Below are 13,336 nucleotides of genomic sequence, written 5' to 3' on the forward strand. Positions count from 1 at the left end.
GCAGCCAGAAATCGAACCACCAACCTCCGATTATTAGATGACCTGTTCTAGCTTTGCATGATTCACAGTCCAAATTAATCCTCATTTAGCTCGTGCTGGTTCTGGTACAGCCCCTCACTTCTTTATTTGTCTGAAACAAGCTGCTTTCGTTGCCTTAACGGCAAATGCCTTCTTATTGGCTGCCCCTCAAAACAAAAGATTTTAAGAGTAAATGGGTGGAGCTGTTACAGTCACAGCTGCATACCTAAGATGACCTTGGAGAGGTTAAGCCCTTCTTCTGCCATCATACACACCCAAGAGTAGAAAAATGGCAAAGAACTGAGTTCTATTGGCTCAGAGCAAACACTTCTGTATACACTGAACAGCAGTAATAGAACAAACAATAAAACCAATCATATTAGGTCCTCTTTAATTAAATAATTGTGTGCTGTACTGCTTTACTAAGCACTACCTCTTTAGAATGTAAATGTTATATTATCGCCTACATTTAATATTAACTGTGTTTTAAAGTCACTCTTAGATTTGTCTACAAACTGAGTCTCCAACTGTGCTTAGAAAGAACAATACATCACTGCCCAGAGTACACAGTGGAGTACTTAAGGATTAATCACGTTCTCTTAGTACAGAATTACTCACGCTAAGCTCCATAAACTTTTCTTGTACCTGCTCATCAGTGTGCCATAGAAGTATTAAAATGAGGATGATGGTTCCAACCACGTACCTGTCAAACCTTAGTGTGATTTCTTAGCTTCGACACACAGTCTGACTGTGTGACAGTTAGGTAATAACATGCTTTGGGAGAGTGGCCACTTCACTAGCTGCCATTTTATTCTGAAAAAAGGATGTAGTTGACTGAAAAGCAAGGAGAGGGATTGAAATGAGGTGGGGTGGGGGGGGGTTCAAATGTTTCCATGCAGACTTAAGAGCAGCTTATTTTCACAGCCAATAAGGTTTGGAAGAGATGACATCACTCGGTGTTAAAGACGTAGCATCTGAAAGCTGGTGTGCAACAAAAAAAAGATAAAAACAGGTAAATTCGAATATTTCTGCAGTCTACTTTCCACTTCTCTTTCAACTGCTCTTAACACAAACGCAGTCTGCTTCTCTCCATGTGAGCAGCTTTCTCCCCCACACTTCAGAGAAGCAGCCACAATATGAAAAGCACTTAGTGAATATGGGCTGCTCCGCCTGAAATCATCTTTAGGGCCGGTTCAAACAAGATACTCAACAGAGGCAGAGCAGACGCGAGGACTGTTCTTCAGAGACATGGTAAGTGATAGGAGTGCAAACACCAGCTGTGGCACAGCATGGACTTAAAGTGAGTTCTGCTGTCTTCCTGCTACTATTATTCATCTTCTCATGCTGTCAGCTACACTCAAAAAAGGAAAGAAACATTGTGATTCATGCTACATAAAAGGGTGAGCAAACAGTTTATTTATATAAAAATGACGTTTAAAGTTTCCCATTTTTATTTAAAGAGTTCTCATTTTTTCATGTAAAAAGAAATGTTGTTGAAGCATTTCATTTCAAAAGCACTGAGATCCTTTGTAGTGGCACTTGCAGCTGAGTCGTGGTGCATCGTTTATACTGTAAATGAGAGCTTTGAGTCCTTTGTGGTGACAGGAGAGACTTTAGGAAGGACAACCATCGGTCAAACACTCTGCTAAAGGGCTTTATGGTAAAGTGGGTAGATGGAAGCTACTTTTTACTAAAAGGTACATGACAGCCTTTTAGAAAAAGGTAAATGTTCTGATGGACTCTTAAACCTTGAGAAGCAAAGGCAGCTGGTCAGGTAAAACAAAGATTAGAGTATTTGGTCAGCTATGTGTGTGTTATCAGGCAGTGATAATAACTCCAAATAATATTTCTTGGAAATGATGTTGAAACAAACACTTCATCTTGTGTCCTTATCAAATAGCACGACTGACTTACATACAGGGATTCTCCTGGACTAAAAGGGACATAGGATGGGCGACCAAACATGTAAGAATATTCAGCCCAGGAAATTGGCTCTGGATAAAAAGACCGAAGTTTATTAGTGTAAACGCTGATTAAGTGTTGAGTACATTCATTATATTTTTTCGTCAGCTTCCTTCAACACTGTTCAACGTATTAGATTCTTTTGGACATGTGAGCTTGTATTTTTCTCATTTCTAACTTTAGTTTTTAAAATATTCAACTGTGTGGATCCAGGTACAGGGAGTACCTTTGTGTAACAGTATGTGTAACAGTATGTCAGTATTTACTTCAGTCCAACTGAAAGCTATTGGCAGTTACTTTCAGTTGGTGAATTTAAATCTATGGGAATGATAGAGCGTTCTGATTGGCACATTAACTTGCGGCCAAATTTTCATGGGTGGATTTGTCTTCAGCAGACAGGCGGTTCAAATCTGGGTAGTTGGAGTCAGTTGATGACATTAGGAATCATATTTTGTGACTGGATCATTATAACTGAAACTATGTGCCTGCCTGTGGATTCTAGTGGATTCTCCCACATATCAAGTCGTCTAACCTCATTTAATGTCTCTGTTTTTAGTCTGTATAGCTTTTCTCCCCACTAACATAAAGTCTAAAATAAGACGCACAAAACAGTTAAAGATTTAAAACTATTTTACCTCCTAATTTGATGCCAGTTCCCCTCTTTCTCTGTATGTCACTCACTCGCTGATAAGGACACACACACACACACACACACACACACACACACACACACACACACACACACACACACACACACACACACACACACACACACACACACACACTACATTCCAACTTCTGTGTAAACTTCAGCTTTCAACAGTTCTGCACTCCGGCTTTCAGGTCAATGATTTGGTGTATTTTAGCTTATTAAACATTTTTTTCAACAAAGATTCAGCAATTATAAAAATTGAACTCAAACCATTCGGCTAGCAGCGCTCACACTGCATTTTCTTTAGAAAATGCATTCTGAAGTTTACTTAAGTATCATTTTACTTATTTAAAAAACTGTGAGACTGGAGAATAATAGATCTGATGTTTTATAAGAGCACTGCCATAACGTTGTACAGCACGACTCTTTGAGGACTGCTAAACCTCCACTGCCAAAAATGGAACTGATTATGATGGGACTCTGACCACTCATTGTTCACTTCCGCAAACATAAAAATAAAGATGAAGTTTTGCTTGTTGATGCACAGGAAGAAATCCAACAGGCATTGGGAAAAAGTGGGACAAAGGGACAAACTAGAATAAATATAGCAGCCGCCCAGAAAACAGATCTGGGTTACACAAGAAGAGGGAGATCACCAAATTTAAACCACGAAGATTTTTTAAAAACATTTGTATTACATTTTTTTAGTCTCAAAACATTTTTATTGAACAAATAATGAGAACAATTACTGCATATCCAGTACTGATAGGACAAATTCATCATTCATCTCATATGAAAGCTGAAAACCTACTGAGATGGAAATCACAGATCACAGTGGTGCAGTAGTTCATCCTTTTTTTTAGCTCCTGTGCATCGTCCTTCATCGATTCCATTATTACATTTATAATATTTTTTCTCTCTGACATGGCACAAGATGATTACAAACTGTATCTTATGTCTGCTGGTGTTGGAAATCACATTAGCTAAAGTACATTGCCCAAATGGGCATGATAAATAAAGAAAAATGACAGCACGCAGGCAGTGTTTACAACTCTGTGATGATGATGGCAAATGGTTCTAAATTAGATCAAACTTGTATAACGCCACTTCAACGCAAAGGTGATGCTTATCTCATATAACAGAGCTTTACCACTTACCGTGACTTCTACCTTTGCTGATGCTCACATCTCTGTGACAGCAGGTGTCTTATGAGTACTATAAAAAGCATTTGGCAGGCACTTAGATAGTTACATGAACTGCTGGCTGGTGGTCAGATGAACCAAGCTGTTTGCTGTGTCACATTGTCTGGTTGTGAGTCACTAAACCTGGGATGCAGCTCATGTTTCGTTTAGCCACTCTATGAACACTGAATGTGGGACAACAAAGGAGTCTATAGCATGTGTGTTATTTCAGTCTCTCTCATGAAGTCCATTATGTGCCAGTACAAGAAAGTAAAAGAAAGCTTAAAAGCAGTCATCTGTTGATTTGATGTGTTCTGATGTAAAAGTCATAAAAGGGGGCATTTTTGAAAGATTTTATTTTTTTAATTTATCTAATCTATATTTAAACTGAAACATTAAGCTAGACTGACGGCCTGCCCTCAGTGTACCCTGCCTCTCACCTTATGACAGCTGGGAAAGTGATTTCCCGAAACTGTGGCTTGGATAACCAGTCATGAACATGGATGGATAGATTTCCACACAGTTACAGGCACAGTCTGTAAACACTGACAAGAGTAAACACATGATTCCTGAGCAGCAGTGCTGGAATGGGGAGAGTTCAGCACGAATAAGAAAGTTCACCACAAATACAAGTTTAGCTATTTCTGAGATAAAATCCAACACATCTTTACTTTAATAAAAAAAGAAGAAGAAAACAAACCTGGAAAAAAGAGATCATCTGTTTTAAACTTGCTGCAGCGATAACTGGGCAAAAGTGCTTACACAATCTGTTCCCATTAGTGTCTTAATGGACTATCAACCACAAATTCATTTTCCATCCCATTTACATTTATGCAAACATTACAGTCCTCACAGTTATATCACCATCTCAATACTACTCCCTGTTAGCTTTGAACAGAATGAGCACCAGACAAAAGACCAGAGGATCAAGTAGACTATTAGAGCGCAAAGATGGAGTTTTACCAAAACAACTTAAATCAACTAAGCCAAAGAGGACAGGTGAGCAGGGACCTCGGTTTTACACTATGCTCATGCGGTTAACCTGCACTCTTTTGTATGTACACCACTTATAAAACAAAGGCTTTTATCATGAGGTTAGACACATCTGGAGGGTCTCTACACTTGTGCTAAAAGTGCTAATGGCTTGCCCATCTCTTTATCCATCTTCAACCTTATGTCTTTGCCATCAGCTTTTCAATGCTGCACAGCTCTGTACACACAACAACAACAACAAACAAGACCACTGGTTGATGCTCCCTCCCATTTTATTAGAGCTTTTGAATATTTCATCACAGGACAATCTTCAGAGTCAGACTCCACATTTTCTTAACAGGTTGAGAAGTGCACAAGGTCAGGTAGAGGGGAGGAAAAAAGGGGGAAAGATGAAAGGATAAAATGCAGAGAGGAAGCAGAAAGAAGCAGCAGCATCCCGACCGCCTGCAAGGCCTGCTGCGGTCCCATTCTCCTCTCTGTGGGCTCACACTGCTGGTTTTGCCTGATAGGACAATTTGCCACTTCATTACTAATTGATAATCGCCAGAGAGTAATGCTCATTATTCCAAGTGCTGAATAGTACAGCTAGTGTGCTGACATTTTCTGTCGCTCCATAATGACTCTGTTGAAGCCGGCAAATTCATCTCCTCTTAATGCACTGTAAAAACAGGCGCCGTGCAGAACAGATGAAGGTAAAGATATAAAGGGATTAAACTGTTTTTCATTTTTACATGCAAATCTCTAATGAATTATTCATTGAGATCAACACTTGTTATAAGAGGATTGTGGAAGCAGTGCATTCTTTGATTCACTTGCAAAACACTGAACCCGTTAACAAACTACGTCTTCATTTAGAAATCTTTCCTTTTCAGTCGCTTTAGAAACCTTAGTCATACTTTTCAAACACCCTGTGATGCAAAACTTTGGACTGAAACATTGTTTCAAAAATGGCCAGTAACCAATGCTGATGCTTTATTTCACACCCCGTGTAAAGGAAACAAAGGAATCTTGCAACAAAAAATATCTCTCCTTCCAACTCTTCACTGCACTTTTTCCCAGCACAAGATTATTGGTCAATTCAATTTGATTTAGTTTAATTCAATTTTATTTACATAAATGAAAAATCACAAGTTGTCTCAAAGTGCAACTATCAGCCACAACTGGTTGGGGGTGAGAGTAGGGAGATAATCTTTCAGCCATCTGACTAGGATACATCCTGTATACCTCCTAGAAGAGTTGGTTTTGACATTTCCTAATGGAAGGAGACACAGGGGCAGAGCCAGGACATGTTTCTTGGGTATGTTGGGACAATCAGAAACACCTTTTGAGCAAGTATTTGGCAACAGTGGGAAGGAAAAACTCTCTTCTAACAGGAAGATACCTCCAACAGACCAGGCTAAAGAAGGGTCAGCAATCTGCCACAAGACATGCATATATCAGTTAATAGGCCCAATATAGGCCAATAATGATTTTTGATAACTCTAAAAAGTACCTTCTATCATATTTTATTCATTAGCTTCTTCTGCCATTATCTGTCAAACTTCAAACAAGTTTTGTAGAAACATTTAGCTGACACACAAGATGCAGCATTTAACTGTGCAGCATTTAACCTAGCACTGATGCGCAAACACAGCCTACATGAACGATTCATTGGAATCATGAAAGTCTACAAATGACTTAAAGTAAGATTACAACAAAAAAATCACACTGAGCTCATTGGTCACACTTTCCGAGCCATGTGTTTGAGAAATTCAGGAGCAGAAATGAAAATCTTGCTAGCTGTTAAGCAGAGTAGCAGAAATATTCTGCTTTGGAGTTGAGTGGCAGCCAATAGTTCAAGTAACATAACAATAGATAGAGGGAAGAGTGGATCTGGCTAAAAATAATCAAATTCTGGACGTAGACTTCAGGCAATTCGTTGAGACCTGGAACTGAGAAAAAGTTCTACAGGAGGACAATGATCCTCCTTAAAAACTGGCATGAATGTTCGAATTGACTGCCATAATCTCCTGATTTGAACCTCACCAATTTATACAAAGGTGTGAAAACATCTCTTTGTATACCAAAAATACTTATTTAGAAAAGAGCTAAAAATGCTAAGTTCCAGCCCTTTATTTATTCTGTGTCTCCCCTGTAGAGTTAATAAAGTTCACCTTTGTCTTATACTGACTCTTTATTAGGGCTGAACGATATATCGCATTTGCGATAATATCGCGACATGATCAAGTGCAATTTTCTAACCGCAAAGGCTGCGATTATACTCTGGACATGTCCAAATTCATGGGCTGCATCCTCCTGAGGCCGCATTTGTAGACCGATTACGTCACAGCGACGCGCCGAAGGCTGTCCAAATTACTACCATATCCCAGAATTCATAGCGCGGCCCAGCCAAACTCCAGTTTCCAACAATGGCGGCCGCTACTAAGTTTTAAAATTACTCATACTAATCTTTCTGGGTCACAAAATAAACTTTTAAAATATTTTCAGGCGAGAAAGTAGTTGTGTAAACATCAAATATCTGCTCGGTTTATCAAGATATCCCATATTTGCAAAAGTGCTTCGACGTTTTCAGAGGTGTCTGCTACCCACCAGCTCGACAGCTAGCCGGGAGCTCGAGGGTTACTGATGCGGCCGAGAACGGCACAACTCCCGGCACATCATTTTCAGATCACCGCGGAGTTTCGCTGCTCGGGTTAAACGTGATATATAAGTCACTTAGACAACCTAAAAATGTTATTGTTGGGCTTTTTTCAGTGTTTTGTTTGTTCGTGAGTAAATCGGTTTGGCTGAGATTAAAGTTATTAGATTAGATAAAATAAAACTTTATTAATCCCCCGGGTGGGTTCCTCCTTGGTTTTCACACAGCTGACTAAACGTCAAACAGAAAACTTATTAAACAGAAGTATGAGACAGTCGAGAATTTACACCAGTGTCTGGTTATATTTTAGATAGCAAGAAGCAGACGGCCGAGTTTATTAAACTCCACCGAGACAGCGGTGACGCTAATCAGAACTAGACCGTCCAATTTCACGCCTTTAAACTTTAAAGGCGTGTTTGTGTGTGTGTTTATACAATTGCTATTATGTTTGCACTTTATGTGTAATGTTACTGACTGCAGAGATCAGTAAGATGTGTGTATTTTTTATTTATTAGTTTTATTTATTTAATATTATTTTTTAATTGAATGACTGTCTAGTAGTTCACAGATGTCGAAAAACTGAGTGTGGTAAAGCCACTGATTTTTTTTTATGTATATTTCTGCAATCTGCACATTGTACTGACTTTCATTTTAATGTTTACACCAGGGTTCCTTGTCAGCACTTTATGCTCAGATGTTTGTAAGCTAAAAATAAACTATTGTGTATGTTCAAATATACTGTTGTGATTGAAGAAGTTAAATAAAAATGTCAGTCATCAATTCATGCATCACCTCATGTCATCATAACAGAGGTCTGTCTTCCAGGAAAGAACAGTTTAAAATTAATGTAATATAGTATTGGCCATACTATATGATGTATTGCTTGTCTTTGTTTAATAATACAGAAGACAAAGACCTTAAAAAATAATCGCATATCGCATCGCAATCGCAATATTGGGGCAAAAAAATCGCAATTAGATTATTTTCCATAATCGTTCAGCCCTACTCTTTATGCAGCCTCTTAGTATATTCGTAGTCTGAAACCAGTCAGTTTAACTTATGTATCCTTAATGCACAGGTTCTTATATACATACTGATATATCCACTCAAGCACTTTATACAGCATGTCTCATTCACCCATTCATACAAGCACTTTCTAAATTTCACACTCCAGTGAACACAATGGGGTAGTATCTTGCCAAAGGATATCGTAGCATGCAGACTGGAGCAGCAAGGGATCAAACCACCAGCCTTCTGATAAGTAGATGACCTGCTCTACCCCCTTAGCCACTCTCCCAGCCAGTGGTCACCATTCAATGTCACCTGGTAAAAGATTCTCAAAATAAACTGTAAACCTACTAATTTTAATATGGCCCAATCTCCCCCAAGCCAAAATGTAACCCACAGAGTACAGAACCACCATCCCCACCAACACACATTACAGCACAATATCTATGTTAATACTGTTATTATCTGCTTATTGTCCAAAACAATGGTGAATTTCTTCTTTGAATCATAAGTGTATTTATGTCCCTGTTTATAGGTTTAAATGCGGTACTGGTAACTGAAGTTGCAAACATCGGCAGTCAAACACACCATGTATAATGTTCCTGAAACAAACATCGTGGACTCAAAAGCTTGGGCAGCATAACAAAGCTGAACAAAGCAGAACCAACCAGTTTGCCCTCAACTAGCAAAAGTAGCCAATCAGGCTCTGAGTTAGAAGGTCCATGGCCAATCAGCTGTGAAGACTTGTTTCTCCCATTTGGTGCAGTCACACTCTGCTGCCCTTTACAACACCTCTGGGCTCCGTGTGCTCTTCTGGCAGCCAGCACTCTGCCAGCTGGAATAATATTATGTAATTGTTATTGACATATTGTAACTGGGAAATGATAAGCAAGAAAGTTCTCCCCTCCTCCTCTGTAAAATTAACAGCTTGTGACATGCTGGTGGGCTCCATGAAGAGTCAAGCTGACAGCTGAAGTCAAGAGGGTTACTTTTCAGCTCCACAGAGCAGGGCTTAGAAATAGTCACAGCTATTAACAAATGTAATACTGCTCTCTGTTGCTCATCAATATTAAGCTATGCAAGTCACATTTATTACCTGCAGCGTTAAACGAGACATTACTTATCCCTACCTAGTTGGATCCCATTTTTGCTTTCATAACTACCAAAAGTCTTTGTGGCACAGATTTAAGAAGGTGCTGAAAAAATTCCTCAGAAACTATGGTACGTATTGACATGACAGTCAATATGGCACAATCTCCTGTTTCACCGTATCACAAAGGTGTTCTATCGAATTGAGATCAGTCACCAGATCTTAGTGAAGTCATTTATTTTGCAGTGAAATACACGTCCAAGAAACCAGTTTGAGCTTTATGACATGCTGGATTCAGTCATAGGAAGATGAGTTCACTGTGGTGATAAAAGATGGATGTGGGCAGCACCAATGCTTACATAGGCCGTGGTATTTAGATGGTGCTTAGCTGGTATTGAGGGGCACAAACCATGATAAGAAAATATGCCCCACAACACTGCGCACCCACCACCAGCAGCCTGAACCTTTGATACAAAGCTGGATGGGTCATTGTTTTCATGCTTTTTACATTTAATTTTGACCCTACCATCCAAATTTCACAGCAAAACTAAAGATTTCATCAAACTAGGCTAAGTTTTCTCAATCTTCTATTCCCTTCACAGATAGGACTGAAAGCTGGAATTGTTGTTCTGCTGCTGTAGCAGTTCTAGTTCAAGCTTTGTTAGGCTGTGCGTTCGAAGATGCTCTTCTGCTTACTTTGGTTGTGATTATTTGACTTAGTCTTGTCTTTCTGATCTGTGGCATCAAAAAGCCATTTTCAGCCAGAGACCTGCTGATTACTGGATATTTTCTGTCCCCTTAGTCTTCACATGGTTATGCAGGGAAACCCCAGCAGTTTTTGAAATTGTAAGGCAGGCTGATCTGGCCCCACAGCCAAAGCCAGTCCCTGTCATCGCTATTCAGAGGCTCAGTTTGAACTAAATGGCTAAATGTGCTGACTTGCTATCGGCTGATACATAGTTATATTGTTTGATAATGCAATAATGCAAATTGTGAAATTACCTTTCACAGTAATGCAACTCTGCTATTGGCTTACAGTTATTTCATTGTGATTTTTTTTATTGTGAGTGGTGGTATGTGTCACCTCAAAAGAAATTAGAACTGTATATACTGTATATACTGTATAATAAGATTGTACAGTATTCAGTATAAGAATTTTTTACCCTTAAAAAGGCTGGAAAACTTTTTTTGAACTTCGTTTATAAACTGTATCTGATAATGCACCTTCACAAATGCATGAACATAGTTTAAAAATGAACTGATGTACTGAAAATGTATTCATATTACCCTTCATCACTCCCATGTCCAGGGTCTTTCCCAGCTGCTCCAGGAGATCTGCTCTGGCAGCGTTCTTCTTGTGCTTTTTGCCATCATAATGTTGCTGAGCCATGCCAGGGTTGTTGAACCAGGCGTTGCATAGCTGGCAGTAGCGGTCTGAGTCACGGCGCTGTCGTGGGGAGGTCATAGGAGATGCTTCTGGGGAGGTCTTAACAGGACTGGGGGATGCCTCTGAAGGTAAAACAAGAATGATACAGATGTCTCTTGGTGATCTAGTGATAGTTTTGTAAACAAAACAAATCTGCTAAGACACTACTATTTTTTAAATAATCTCCTTTACAGCATTTTACGTAATCTGGGAACCCCTTGCCTTATACAAAGCAGAAAATTTACATATTTGACATGACCACAGTACGCGACTTGACAGAGATAGAGCCCAGCAAATTTATTGTTGCGTCAATTTTTTCAGCCAATATTAACAACTCGCTGATCTATCGGTAACGACGTTAAGAATGATTTATAGAGAAGAGAGAAACAACGCTCAGCCATGAGTGTTGATGCTGCATATCTTGTCCACCAGAGGGCACTTTGCAAACAAATATTTGAGTGCCACAAACAAAGTAACCAGATGACGTGAATAAAGTCAGACAAGACATAAACAAGTAAAAAAGTAACTACACTTGACTTAAGTGTTAGGGAAATTTGATTGTGCTTTTTTTTTTTAAGGCTAATAAATTGGCATTTCAGGGTTGGTATCAGTTTGAAAAATAATATATTGATCAGTCTCCACAGTATCCGCCTCCAGTAAAGCATAATCACACTCTGATTTAATATTATTTCTAGGATGCTTTATGATAGAGTGTCCAGGACATTTGTCTAGCAGCCCACCAGTTTTACCTACAGTCTTTACTTTCCATATTTGGCTCTTCACGCAGATAAGCTGCATAAAATTACTATAAATACTTTCTTACACTAAGTCTGTGAAGGTTCTCAGTCATCCAGGTCATCAGAGTCTAAGGCGCTTGGAAAGAAAAGCGTCTGGACTTCTTCAAGTTTCCTTGAAGACGTTTCACCTCTCATCCGAGAAGCTTCTTCAGTTCTAAGAGCCATTGGTGGAGAGTCCCAGATTTGAAGCCCTATGGGAGTGTCCGCAAGAGGGTCATGGACCCCCTATTGATCCTCTACCTAATCACACGGGCTAAAGTGTGAAAACAGGTGTGGGTTACAACTAGCCAAAGTTTCAGGTTACCCATTGTGAAACCTAGCCGCACCCTATCATGTGATTTACTGAGGTCATATGGCCCGGGATGTGAGTGGGCAGTAAGGCGTCTGGGAAGGATTTTAAACTCTCCACCAATTACTCTTTTGAACCGAAGAAGCTTTTCGGATGAGAGGTGAAATGTCTTCAAGGAAACTTAAAGAAAACCAGACGCTTTTCCTTTTCCTTTCCAAGCTCCTTAGACTTTCTTACACTAAGTTAACCTCAAATTTCAGAGAAAGAAGTATTGTTGCTCATTGTTAGAAAAAAACTAACAATGAGCTTTAATTTCATATTTTGAAGAAACAAATACAAAGCAAAAGCAATCACAGTGACTTGAGTAAAAGATTGAAACACCAGGTCAACTTTTTTGTGTGTGTAACAGCTTTAAACGTTTGGAAAAAATAAATAAAAATAAGTGTAAAACTCAAACAACAAAACAAAATAAATACATAACCACATATCAAATTATCTTCTAACTGAGACTCATAAACGTAAGAAGCAGATCTGAACTATCTAACTAAGCTGTCAGTAATATGAAATCATTTCCAGTGGTTACGAAATGAAAAAGCTTGTGATTGTTCAGGGGAAAAGCACACTCTGACTTGCATGAATTCACTCTCTTACTTCAGGAGAATCTAAAACACTATGGGGGATTTTATGGTTTATTAAAATGGGACCATTATGTTAGGCTTAACTCTCAAACCATTGGTAGCTTGTGGGCTAACTACTAACCTGATCTGGCCTCACAGTCAAATTTTCATCTTTATTATTCATGCATTTTTGTCTCAGATGAAGAAGAGGCATGAAGAGGTACTACAGCTTAAACAGTACTCTAAGGTATTGCCATTTGACAATGGGTGCTAATTTGTACCCATGTGGTTTTGATTCAAGGACCACTTCTGATTCCTGGCAACATTTTTTAGTATAAAGTTAAAGAATGACTATTTTTTTGAAATATTATTATTTAATAAGTTGAAACAGGGAGGCATTTGTAAAATACTTGCTTGTTCTTACTGAACCCTTGAATCTTCTTTCTCTCATATCTGCCTCAGACAAGCAGACAGCAAAGCAAAGACTGAACCTAAAACCTTCTTCCTGAATTTTGCCCAAATGCTTTTTATCAAGTCTAAGAGTTAAATCAATATGCTAACTTGTTTGTTTACTAGACCCCAAACAGACTGTCTCCTCAAACTGCAATTATTTAAACCAAGAAACACCTTTTAACTTCTTGGGTATATATTTACCTTTTTAACAC

The 13,336-nt window shown here is 38.9% G+C and overlaps 1 protein-coding gene and 1 long non-coding RNA gene across 4 annotated transcripts in view; one reads left to right on the top strand and one right to left on the bottom strand.

The window, feature by feature from the left end:
- Positions 1–13,336, bottom strand: part of zmat4a (zinc finger, matrin-type 4a) — a 155,930-nt gene that overhangs the window by 33,891 nt on the left and 108,703 nt on the right. For both annotated transcript variants that reach the window (XM_076890659.1, XM_004565799.4), the window contains one exon: positions 10,830–11,051. In XM_076890659.1, coding sequence (XP_076746774.1) covers positions 10,830–11,051 — 222 coding nt within the window. The remainder of the gene's footprint in view (positions 1–10,829; positions 11,052–13,336) is intronic.
- The window catches only part of LOC111500719 (uncharacterized), a 34,548-nt gene continuing 22,169 nt past the window's right edge, over positions 958–13,336 (top strand). Inside the window, exons 1-3 of one of the 2 annotated variants that reach the window (XR_002721227.2) lie at positions 958–1,030; positions 1,120–1,269; positions 10,852–11,057. This is a non-coding gene — a long non-coding RNA (uncharacterized LOC111500719). The other variant, XR_013101097.1, reaches the window with a different exon arrangement.

The sequence above is a fragment of the Maylandia zebra genome, linkage group LG12 (assembly GCF_041146795.1).
Source record: "Maylandia zebra isolate NMK-2024a linkage group LG12, Mzebra_GT3a, whole genome shotgun sequence".
NCBI lineage: Eukaryota > Metazoa > Chordata > Actinopteri > Cichliformes > Cichlidae > Maylandia > Maylandia zebra.